This window comes from Pyrgilauda ruficollis, unplaced genomic scaffold (assembly GCF_017590135.1).
Source record: "Pyrgilauda ruficollis isolate IOZ18807 unplaced genomic scaffold, ASM1759013v1 scaffold268, whole genome shotgun sequence".
Classification (NCBI taxonomy): domain Eukaryota; kingdom Metazoa; phylum Chordata; class Aves; order Passeriformes; family Passeridae; genus Pyrgilauda; species Pyrgilauda ruficollis.
The window spans coordinates 69,033-78,797 of record NW_024524022.1 but is presented as its reverse complement, the minus strand read 5'-3'; the positions used below and the strand labels follow the sequence as shown (position 1 = coordinate 78,797).

Here is a 9,765-nt window from a genome sequence, read left to right as displayed (position 1 = left end):
TGCCCCTTCGGTTTCCCCTTCGCTTTCCCTCTCGCTTTCCCCCTTCTTGCCCCTCTGCTTTCCCCGTCCCTGCCCCTTCCTTTCCCCCCTCCACGTTTCCCGTCCCGCCCCGCCCGGCTCATTTTGCCCCGGGGATTGAGTTATAGGATCCTGTAGGATCAGCCAGCCAGCAGTGCCGCTGGAGCCCCCCCTCCCGCGGCTCTTAGACCCCCCCGGGGATGGGGGCTCCGCCGCCTCTCTGGGTGATCCTGGTCCAACGCCTGGCTGCCCAAACTGAGAGAAAATCGGTGGTTTTTGTGTCTTTGGCACCCCTTAGCCTCAAGCCCCTGGGTGGCTGTGGGTGCTACCCCCATCACCTCTGCCCTTTATCCCGGCACCGCTGTTGGCCCTTGGCAGAGCCAGGGGAGACCCTGGCTCTCTGTAACCCTTTCTTGGGAGAACCACAGTGTTAAGGGGTTGGTGTGGACCTTAAAGCCATGTGCAGGGACACCTTCCACTGTCCCAGGTTGCTCCAAGCCCCACCCAGGCTGACCTTGAACACTTCCAGGGATGGGGCAAGCACAGCCTCAGCCCTCAGCACCCAGTGTGGCTTTGCCAGGGTTCTTCACCAGCAGCTTGGGGCAGTCCTGGGATTTGCAGCAGATGTGTGCCCCACATGCAGGCTGAGCTGAGGATTTGTCTCTGTCCCATGGGTGCTTCCTGCTGCTGGATCTGTCTGGACTGTGACACTGCCCTGTCCCTCACAGGTGGCCCTGCCAGCGCTGTCCCCCACGATGCAGATGGGCACCATCGCTCGCTGGGAGAAGAAGGAGGGGGACAAGATCAATGAAGGGGATCTCATAGCAGAGGTATCCTGGGGACAAGGCTGGGCTGGTCTCTCTTGAGCTGCACCCCTGGCCTGGGGGCTGTTCCTGGCTGAAGGCAGATTTTGGATCCCAGATCCCAAGGGGTGCTGGTGGGAGGGAGTGGCTGCCAGCCTCTCAGAGCTGGTTTGAGGGCAGACTTCCCTAGAGCTGCTGCCTCAGGGTGATTTTTCCAGAACTGTGACTCTACAACAGACTGGGAGGCTCTGGGCTCACCATTTGCTGTTCTCTCTCAAAGGTGGAGACAGACAAAGCTACAGTTGGCTTTGAGAGCCTGGAGGAATGTTACCTGGCCAAGATCCTGGTGCCTGAAGGAACAAGGGATGTTCCTATTGGGGCAGTAATATGTATCACAGTAGAAAAGTATGTATTTTCCTAACCCTTGATATGAATTTCCCCTCTTGGGGCTTCTGGGGTGCCTTGAGTGAAAGACTGAGACCATGACCTGATGGGCTTTGGGGCTCTGTGTGTTCTTCTAGGCCTGAATATATTGATGCCTTCAAAAATTACACCCTGGATTCTGCTGCAGCTGCTGCCCCTGCAGCCTCAGTGCCTCCCCCTCCAGCTGCAGCCCCCTCCCCACCACCTCAGCCTTCTCCTCAGGCCCCTGGCAGCTCTTACCCTCCTCACATGCAGGTAAGAGAGCACTGCTCCTGCTTTAAGGCTTCTTGCACTCTTTTTCTGCTCCTGGCATTGCTACCTGTGGGGCATTTAGTCATAGAAACTGTTTGGAATGGGAATTTATTAATTATTTCAGCATCCCAGCTGCTGGTGGAGGAGAGACTTGTCCCTCCAGGGTTGTTGTCTTGAAAAATGTGCTAAATCTGCATTATTTGGGCAGTTGTGTTATAAAAAGACCTTGTGCTTAGTGTGAGTAAGCTCTGCTCATATCTCAGGGCAGAACTCCAGCCTGTGGTGCTCTGGTGACCACACCAGATGTGTCTGTGGGTGACTAACAATGAATTGTGTTTGTGGGTATAACCTTTTTACTTTGCTTGGGTTTTGAAGTGTATCCACTGATGGATTTGAGCACTTTTTACAGGGGGTTGCTTTGACACCCCTTTGAAAAAGAAAATCTGGAATATTGAACCCCATCCCACAGATAAAGCATGTGAGAACTGAATTGTGTGAGATATTACTCAAAGTCAGTAATAAAAGAATTAATGAATGGCTTCTAAATTTGTGTTTTGGCTACTAAAGTTGCTTTCTTCCCTCTGCTTGCCCCCTCTGCCCATTTTTGCTCCCCATGTGTGTGTCACAGTGACAAAGTGACTTGCTGCAGCCTTGCTTAGCCTTGCAGGGTGATGGCAGTGATGATTATTTTGATTTATCCATTTCTTGCCCTCTGCTCTTGCTTGCTCTCCTGCTCAGGCCTTGCTAAAAGAAGCCAAAGCAGCACAGTGGGACAGCTCTGCTTGGCTGTCATGGAGCCAGACCTAGGAGTGCATTAAAGCTGCTTCTTTAGGTTGGCATCATTTCTCAGGAGTTCAGACTGTGTTCCTGAGCCCTCTGGAGGAGCAGGATGTGACTGTGCTGTGTTCTGTGCCTTCCCAGATCACCCTGCCTGCTCTGTCACCCACCATGACAATGGGCACAGTGCAGAGGTGGGAGAAGAAGGTTGGGGAGAAGCTGAGTGAGGGAGACTTGCTGGCTGAGATCGAGACAGATAAAGCCACAATCGGTGAGTGCCCAGCCAGGGGTGGGTGAGTGCCCTTGGAAGGGTCCTGAGCAGCCTCTGCCAGCTCCTCTGGCTGCTCAGGGGGTGGTGCTGTGGGACAGGTTTTGTTAACATCTCATGGCACTGGAGAGCTCCTAAAAACACTTTTATTTCCTCATCAGTCCTTCTTAGCAAGCGCTAAGAGGTTCCCTGCTGGAAAGGATCCTCCTACTTCAGCTGCCAGTCTCCAGCAGCAGCACTTGGAGCAGCTCTTCAGCTCCTCAGTGTTGTTTCTCTCCCCTGCAGGCTTTGAAGTGCAGGAGGAAGGCTACCTGGCCAAGATCTTGGTGCCTGAAGGAACAAGAGATGTGCCCTTAGGAACTCCTCTGTGCATCATTGTGGAGAAGGAGGCTGATATCCCAGCCTTTGCTGACTACCAGGCTGCTGCAGTCACTGACATGAAGGCCCCAGCTCCTCCTCCTCCTCCTCCTCCTCCACAGGTAAGGGAAGCCATGGGCACCACTGACAAGCCTGACCTGAGCTGTTGTTGACAGTGTGAAGGCCAGGCTTCAGCAGGAGTGTTCTGATTTGTGAGTGCAAGGCTGATCCATGTGCTGAGAAGTGATCACTAATTTGCCCTCCAAGACCTACAGCAAGTTTCATTCATTCTGATCTTTTTCCCAGCTTGTTGCTTGTGCCAGTTCTGATTCCCCATCCTTGAAAATGGGGGAGCATAAGTTCTATAAGTTCATTATTTTATTTGGTGTATAGTTCAGCTGACCTCCTTCCCAGTGAGTTTCTGATTTAATTTCTGGGAGCCTTTGTGCACATGAGTCATTATCTCTTGATTGATAATTAGACGGGCCACTTCTCTTGCTGTAGGTTCCACTGATGGCTTTGATTCTTTGTTAAGGTGATGGCAACTCCTGCAGCTGCTCCTCCTCCTCCCCAGCCTGCTGCTGCCCCTGCTCCAGCTGCCCCCTCAGCAGGGCCACCCCGCAAAGGAGGAAGGGTTGTGGTCAGTCCCCTGGCAAAGAAGTTGGCAGCAGAGAAAGGAATCGACCTTACCCAAGTGAAAGGTATCTTTCCTTTCCACTTCTTTGCTCTCACTATCAGTTTTTTATCCCTGTAGATCCATGTTCTTCTGTTCTTCCTGACTGCAGCTGTGAATCAGGAGTTGTGTTCAATGATTCTCTCTTTTGAATAAAACTTTGCTTTAGAAACAAAGCCATGTTGGAAATAATCAAAATCCTCTCTCATTTTCCTTTGTCCCTTTCAGGTACTGGACCAGATGGCAGAATCACCAAAAAAGATGTGGAGTCATTTGTGCCATCAAAGGCTGCTCCAGTGAGTAGGCTGGAAATCTGTGGGACTGGGTGTTACAGGAGTGGAAAGCTCTGTGGAAGGGCAGTTCCTGCATGGAACTGGCATTGCTGCATTGAGTGGGTGGTGGTGACTGTAAGGTTGGGAAATTTAACCTGCCAGAAATGCTGATGAAGCCTTCTCCCTTTGTTTGTCCCCTTGATATTCCACTAAGAAGAAAAAAAATAGTGTGTTCCCAGCCCTTCCTCTGGCTGCTAAATCTTCCTGGGCTGAGGTCACCCAGTCCCAGCTGGTCCAGCATTGCTGAGGAGAGGGGATCAGAAGGAAAGCCAGAGCTAGCAAAGCCCAGCCTGTCACTGCTGCCCCTGAAGTGTTCTGATGCTGGGGTTTGTGCTGTCCCTGAGCTGATGGAGGTGTTTCTCTGTGTGCACAGCACAGCTCTGCTGTCTGTACAACAACCAGACTGGCTGGGCTGGGAGCTTCACAGCAGCACATCTCAGTGCTGAGCTGCTAAAACACTCCATACTGCATTTAGTAACCAAACAGAGGGGTTAGAAGGAGCCTGGTGGGCACTGGAGAGTGGAAATAGCTGCTGCTCTTGCCAAGAGGCAGCTTGGCCTCACACTGAGCTGCAGTTGCTCTCTGGGTGTTCCTGGGGGTGACGCTGGTGTTCCCTGCAGGCTGCAGCTCCGGAGGCAGTTCCTGCTGGAGTGGCAGCAGCACCCGAGGGGACCTTCACAGACATCCCCATCAGCAACATTCGCAGGGTAAGGGTTCAGTCTTTTCCAAGATCATTGTTCTGGCTGTGAGTGTTCCAGGCTGATCTGTGTTCTGTGCTCTGCACACCCCCAGGTCATTGCTCAGAGGCTGATGCAGTCCAAACAAACAATACCTCACTACTACCTGTCCATCGATGTCAACATGGGGAAAGTCCTGGTGCTAAGGAAAGAACTCAATCAGGTGAGTTCTGGCATCTTGGCTTGGGAAAAAAACATTCTTTTCAGTGCCTTTTGTGGGTCAGTTCTGGACTGTCAGTGACAGAATGAGATTTTCCTCATGTCTGCTGATTCCTGACTTCCCTAAGGGGCTGTTCTGAGCTCTGCTTGGTGGTGATTCATTATTTCAGGTGGAAAATAAAAGGATAGAAATATTTTACTTTCTAATAGTAAGAAAGGTAAAAAAATTAGGCAGAATAATAATTCTAAGCCAAGTTTGAGGAAAATTAAACACTATAAAAACCTACGTTGTCAAATTATGAAGGAGATGCTTTTACCTTCTGAATTATCCTTGAATTTTAATGCTTGCAAGTGGTGTGATTGTTTTCTAATGTTTCCTGTGAAGGGCAGTGAGTGCCCTCGTTAACTGGGGGGATGTGCAGGGGACAGACTGACACCTGGAATCTCTTTATTTGCAGGAGGTCTCGGAGAACATTAAGCTTTCTGTCAACGATTTCATAATTAAAGCTTCTGCATTGGCATGCTTGAAAGTGCCTGAGGCAAATTCTTCATGGATGGACACAGTTATTAGACAGTAAGTTTATGGCATGGTCAGAGCCAGAAACTTCCTTTGTTCATGGCAAAACAGAACTTCTGCTGGGATTTGAGGGAGGGGAAAAATACGATGTGAAGGTGAGAGGTTCTGTTAAAGTGATGAAATCTTTGAGTCTAAGGTTAATGGGCTGGGTGAAATAATTGTTGCAAATTAATGTTAATTTTGGGTTGTCTGGACTGTTTTTATTTCTTCTGTTTGCTCCCTTGCTGGAGTGAGTTCAGCTGCTGTGTGTGTTGCAGGAATCACGTGGTGGACGTGAGTGTGGCCGTCAGCACCCCCGCAGGGCTCATCACCCCCATCGTCTTCAACGCCCACATCAAGGGCCTGGCTGCCATCAGCAAGGACGTGGCTTCCCTGGCAGCCAAAGCCCGGGAGGGGAAGCTCCAGCCTCACGAATTCCAGGTCAGACACCCACGGTGGTGTTGAACTCTGCTGCTCTTGGCTTGTTTAAAAGGAGCAAAGGCTGTGTGGTGATGTTGGAGCCTTGTTCTGTAACACCCCCATGACCTGGGGGTGTGCAGAGCACAGAACACAGATCAGCCTGGAACTCAGAATGTCCTGAGTGGGAAGGGACCCACAGGGGTCATTGAATCCAGCCCCTGGCCCTGCACTGACACCCCAAATCCCACCCTGGGCATCCCTGGACTGTTGTCCAAAGGCTCCTGGAGCTCTGGCAGCCTCGGGGCTGTGCCCATTCCCTGGGGAGCCTGGGCAGTGCCAGCACCCTCTGGGGGAAGAACCTTTCCTTGAAATCCATGCCAAATTCCCCTGGCACAGCTCCAGCTGCTCCCTGGATCATGTCCCTGCTCACCAAAGAGCCTGCCCTCCTCAGGAAGCTGCAGACTGGGATGAGGTCCCCCCTCTCCCCGTATTCCCACATAAAACAGTTTTTGTGAGTTTGCCCATGAATGTGTTTGTTTTCTTTTAGGGTGGTACATTCACAATTTCCAATTTAGGAATGTATGGGATTAAGAATTTCTCTGCCATAATCAATCCACCTCAAGCCTGCATCCTGGCAGTGGGTTCCTCAAAAGAAACACTAGTGCCAGCTGATAATGAGAAAGGGTGAGTTTCCATCTGATCCTGAACTCAAACTCTGAAATCATGCCTGGTTTCCTAACACCTACATTAGGTAATAATTTTACAGACACTAAAGTGTATTGTTGGCACAGTGCTTTCAGTGCTTGCTTCAATTTGCATTTAAGGAAATCCTAAAGGATGGATCCTATATTGATATCCCCTTGCTTGGAGCTGCAATGGTTTTTCCTTTGTGTGGGGCTGTCCTTGTGCTGCAAGGAAAGCTGAGCTCCCTGCCCTAGGGGGAGCACACAGAGGTGTTTTCAGCGCCTGTGGGAAGTTCCTTCCCTGGTTTTCCTCAGAGAAGGAATGAAAATGATCTGCTCCCCTGTGCAACCGGGGCAAACATCTGTCACCAGGCACCAGCTGCTATTCCTGGCTCTCCAAGTGTTCTGCTCTGTAAGTGGCACAGCCTTGCACAGGAGTGTGTTAACCCTTTTTTTGTTGTTTTTCTCCCAGCTTTGACGTGGCCAGCGTGATGTCTGTCACCCTGAGCTGTGATCACCGTGTTGTGGATGGAGCAGTTGGAGCACAGTGGCTTGCTGAGTTCAAGAACTTCCTTGAAAAGCCAGTAACCATGCTGCTATAATTTAACCATGCAAAGCAGAATTTTCATGGGTCACACTGTTGTGTTTTAAACAAGCTATTTAGACTTTAGTGTTCAGACTTTGAGAGAGTTCCTTTTTTTATTTAAAAAATGTATTATATTATCTGGTAATGTTATTTACCAGTCTGTACAGAAAAAAAAAAAAAGTTTGCAAAAGTGCTTTTCAGAGCAATATTACAGCTACACTGTATTTTTATACAGTTAGTTAACTTGCAAACTCTTCCAAAACAGAGTTAAGCATCCCAGATTTAAAAAAAAAAAACCAAAATTATCCTGGCATTGTGCCAGCTGCTTCTAAACTCAGATGCCCAGGGGGTGCATACCAACAGTTTCATGACCTCGGTGTTGTCAGAGACTGGAATTTCAAACATCTCTTGACAGGAGCGCAGGTGAGATGGCCACAGAAGGGACAAGGAGGAGGGGAGCTCCCCCATGTGCTGTTCTGGGCTGGGGAGATGGCACAGCACTGAGGGGATGTGTCTCAAGGGCCAGCACTGCTGTTCCACAGCCTGGCTGGAATTTGGCACTGGGACCTTCTCAGCTCCGTGAGCCCTTCTGAGCACTTTAAGGGGAAAGAGCACTGCTGGCTGTGGGGTCACAGCTCTGGGGCACCCAGACCTGCTGTGCTGTCTCCTCCTGGACTCTCACTGCCATCTGCTTCTGCTGTGGAAACTCTGTAGCTGCTGTTCCTGTGGCTGAGTTAACCCCGGGCTCTGGTGCCGTGGAAGTAACTGTTTTGCAGAATGTCCGATGTGTGTTGGAAGGCAGCGTAGACAAATCACACATGCTGATAACCCCACCAGGGGATGGGAATCATGTGAGGACTGGGATGTTTGGGAATTTTCATTTCAGGCATTCTAACATAGGAAGCTCTGACTTAAGCCACTGGAATTGCAGACCTTGCCTGGATTGTCTCTGTTGTCCAGCCTCAGTGAAGCTGCAGAATGTGCTCTCCATGTACATATTGTATGTAAGGTGCTTCTCTAGTCTGTTGGACTCGTGTCCAGTTACCCCAGGCATTGCACCCTGCAAGGGCTGCAGTGCTGAACATTCTGAAATTCCACTTTCCACATGGAAATGTTCATGTAAAAAAAAAAGGACAAACGTGCAGTAATGACAGAGTGACCAGGAGAATTAAACAGGGGGGCAGAGTTGGAGAAAAAGGAAGAAGTTGTTCAGGCTGATCCTGTTATTCTGTATATTGCATTAAGTACTGTCTCCTGTAAAATTCTACATAATTCACTAAAGATACTGAAAGAAAATACTGTGGAGATTAAATATTTTTGTGGGAACTATTTAATGTCTGGTTGCTGTGATGCCTTGCTTAAGCGCAAAAAAAAAAAAAAAAAAAGGTGCATTAAGATTTTGGATTTTCTTGAATGACCTGAAATACCCTGATTCCAGACTGGCTCTAGTGAACCCATGTTCCATTAAATATTTGGAATTGACAACTACTAAACCATGTCCCAGTGCTTTTCTCTTCAGTTGTGTGTGGCTTTCCTGCTGTGGGTCAGTGCTCTGCAGCCTTTCAGTCTCACAGTGCAGCTCACCCTATTAACCCGAAATTTAATCTCAGATCTTCCCAGACATTTGCTTTTTGCTGTCTGCAGCTTCCTCTCTGCTCTGCTCACCTGTGGGGCTGTGTGTGACGGGTTGTTCCAGCATTAAATACTTGAAGAGAGCTGCTCTAACCATGGGATCCTGTCCATTTATTTAACAAAAACACATCACCGCTGTTCCTGCTGTCCCTTCAGTAAACCTGTGGGCGTTGGTGGTTCTTTTCTACAGCACATAACAAGGACTGTAACTAAATATTCAACTATTCTTTGAATATTTACAGTCTTTACTCGTTTTTTTCATAAGTTTGGTGGTGCTACTATTCCCCCAACCTTCCTTTTCTGCTTGCATCTCAAGGCATTTGAGATACTCACCCCTCATGAGTAAGAAGTGAATTAAAAACGCCCTTAACCCCACTCCTAGCAAAGATTTTCACTCTGGGCTTTTGTTGTGTAATCTGCCAAAACATCAAGAAGTTTCAGTTGTTCTCCCAAGCTGTGTTTCTGCAGAAGTATCTTAAAACAGCTTTGCTAAATGCTGGCTAAGAATATCCACAATTACGGAAAACAATTAATTAAAGGTAATTAAAACAATAAATTAAATTATAAATAAGACTCAAAATTGATTAAAACTTAAAATGTTATTAAAAACATTACTTAAATTTAAACCATTACTTAAAATTGAATTTAAACCATTACTTAAAATTGAATTTAAACCATTACTTAAATTTTATTAGTTAAGTAATTGATTCAAACTATTAACGAGTTACATCGTTTCCAGCATTACCTAGCCACAGTGTTTCTGGGAATTTTTGCGTTAGTTTGCGGTATTTTTTCCCCAAAAGAGGATTTCTTCAGAGCAGCCACTTGCTGTCCCGGGCCCATCGCGGTGTCCCGCAGCTCTGGCGGCGGGTCCCAGCCACGGGGGTCAGAGCGGGGCTGGATCCGGTGTCGGGTCGGGTGGTACCGGAGCGGTACCGGGGCGGTTCGGCTCCGTTCGGGGCGGTTCGGCTCCGTTCAGGCCGCCCGGAGCCCGCGGCCCTCACGGCCCTCACGGCCATGGCGGCGCCGTTGCCCCGGAGACGGCGCCGGAAGCGGCGCGCGCGCGGCCCCGCGCGTTTCCGCGTCCCC

The 9,765-nt window shown here is 49.2% G+C and overlaps 1 protein-coding gene across 1 annotated transcript; it reads left to right on the top strand.

Annotated features, from left to right (window-relative positions):
* Window positions 1-725: 725 nt before the first annotated feature.
* On the top strand, window positions 726-8,537 carry DLAT (dihydrolipoamide S-acetyltransferase). Its single transcript, XM_041471403.1, has 13 exons — window positions 726-848; window positions 1,102-1,226; window positions 1,343-1,499; window positions 2,418-2,544; window positions 2,827-3,020; window positions 3,434-3,599; window positions 3,800-3,867; window positions 4,524-4,610; window positions 4,696-4,803; window positions 5,258-5,373; window positions 5,634-5,796; window positions 6,323-6,459; window positions 6,931-8,537. The coding sequence occupies exons 1-13, from the start codon at window positions 774-776 to the stop codon at window positions 7,058-7,060; spliced, it is 1,653 nt and encodes a 550-aa protein (XP_041327337.1). The 5' UTR covers window positions 726-773; the 3' UTR covers window positions 7,061-8,537.
* The last annotated feature ends 1,228 nt before the right edge of the window (window positions 8,538-9,765 follow it).

Coding starts and splice junctions, on each gene's coding strand:
- DLAT (XM_041471403.1), top strand. CDS start 774: ATGCAGATGGGCACCATCGCTCGCTGGGAGAAGAAGGAGGGGGACAAG. Junction 2,545..2,826: donor GACAGATAAAGCCACAATCG/GTGAGTGCCCAG, acceptor TCTCCCCTGCAG/GCTTTGAAGTGCAGGAGGAA. Junction 3,600..3,799: donor CGACCTTACCCAAGTGAAAG/GTATCTTTCCTT, acceptor TGTCCCTTTCAG/GTACTGGACCAGATGGCAGA.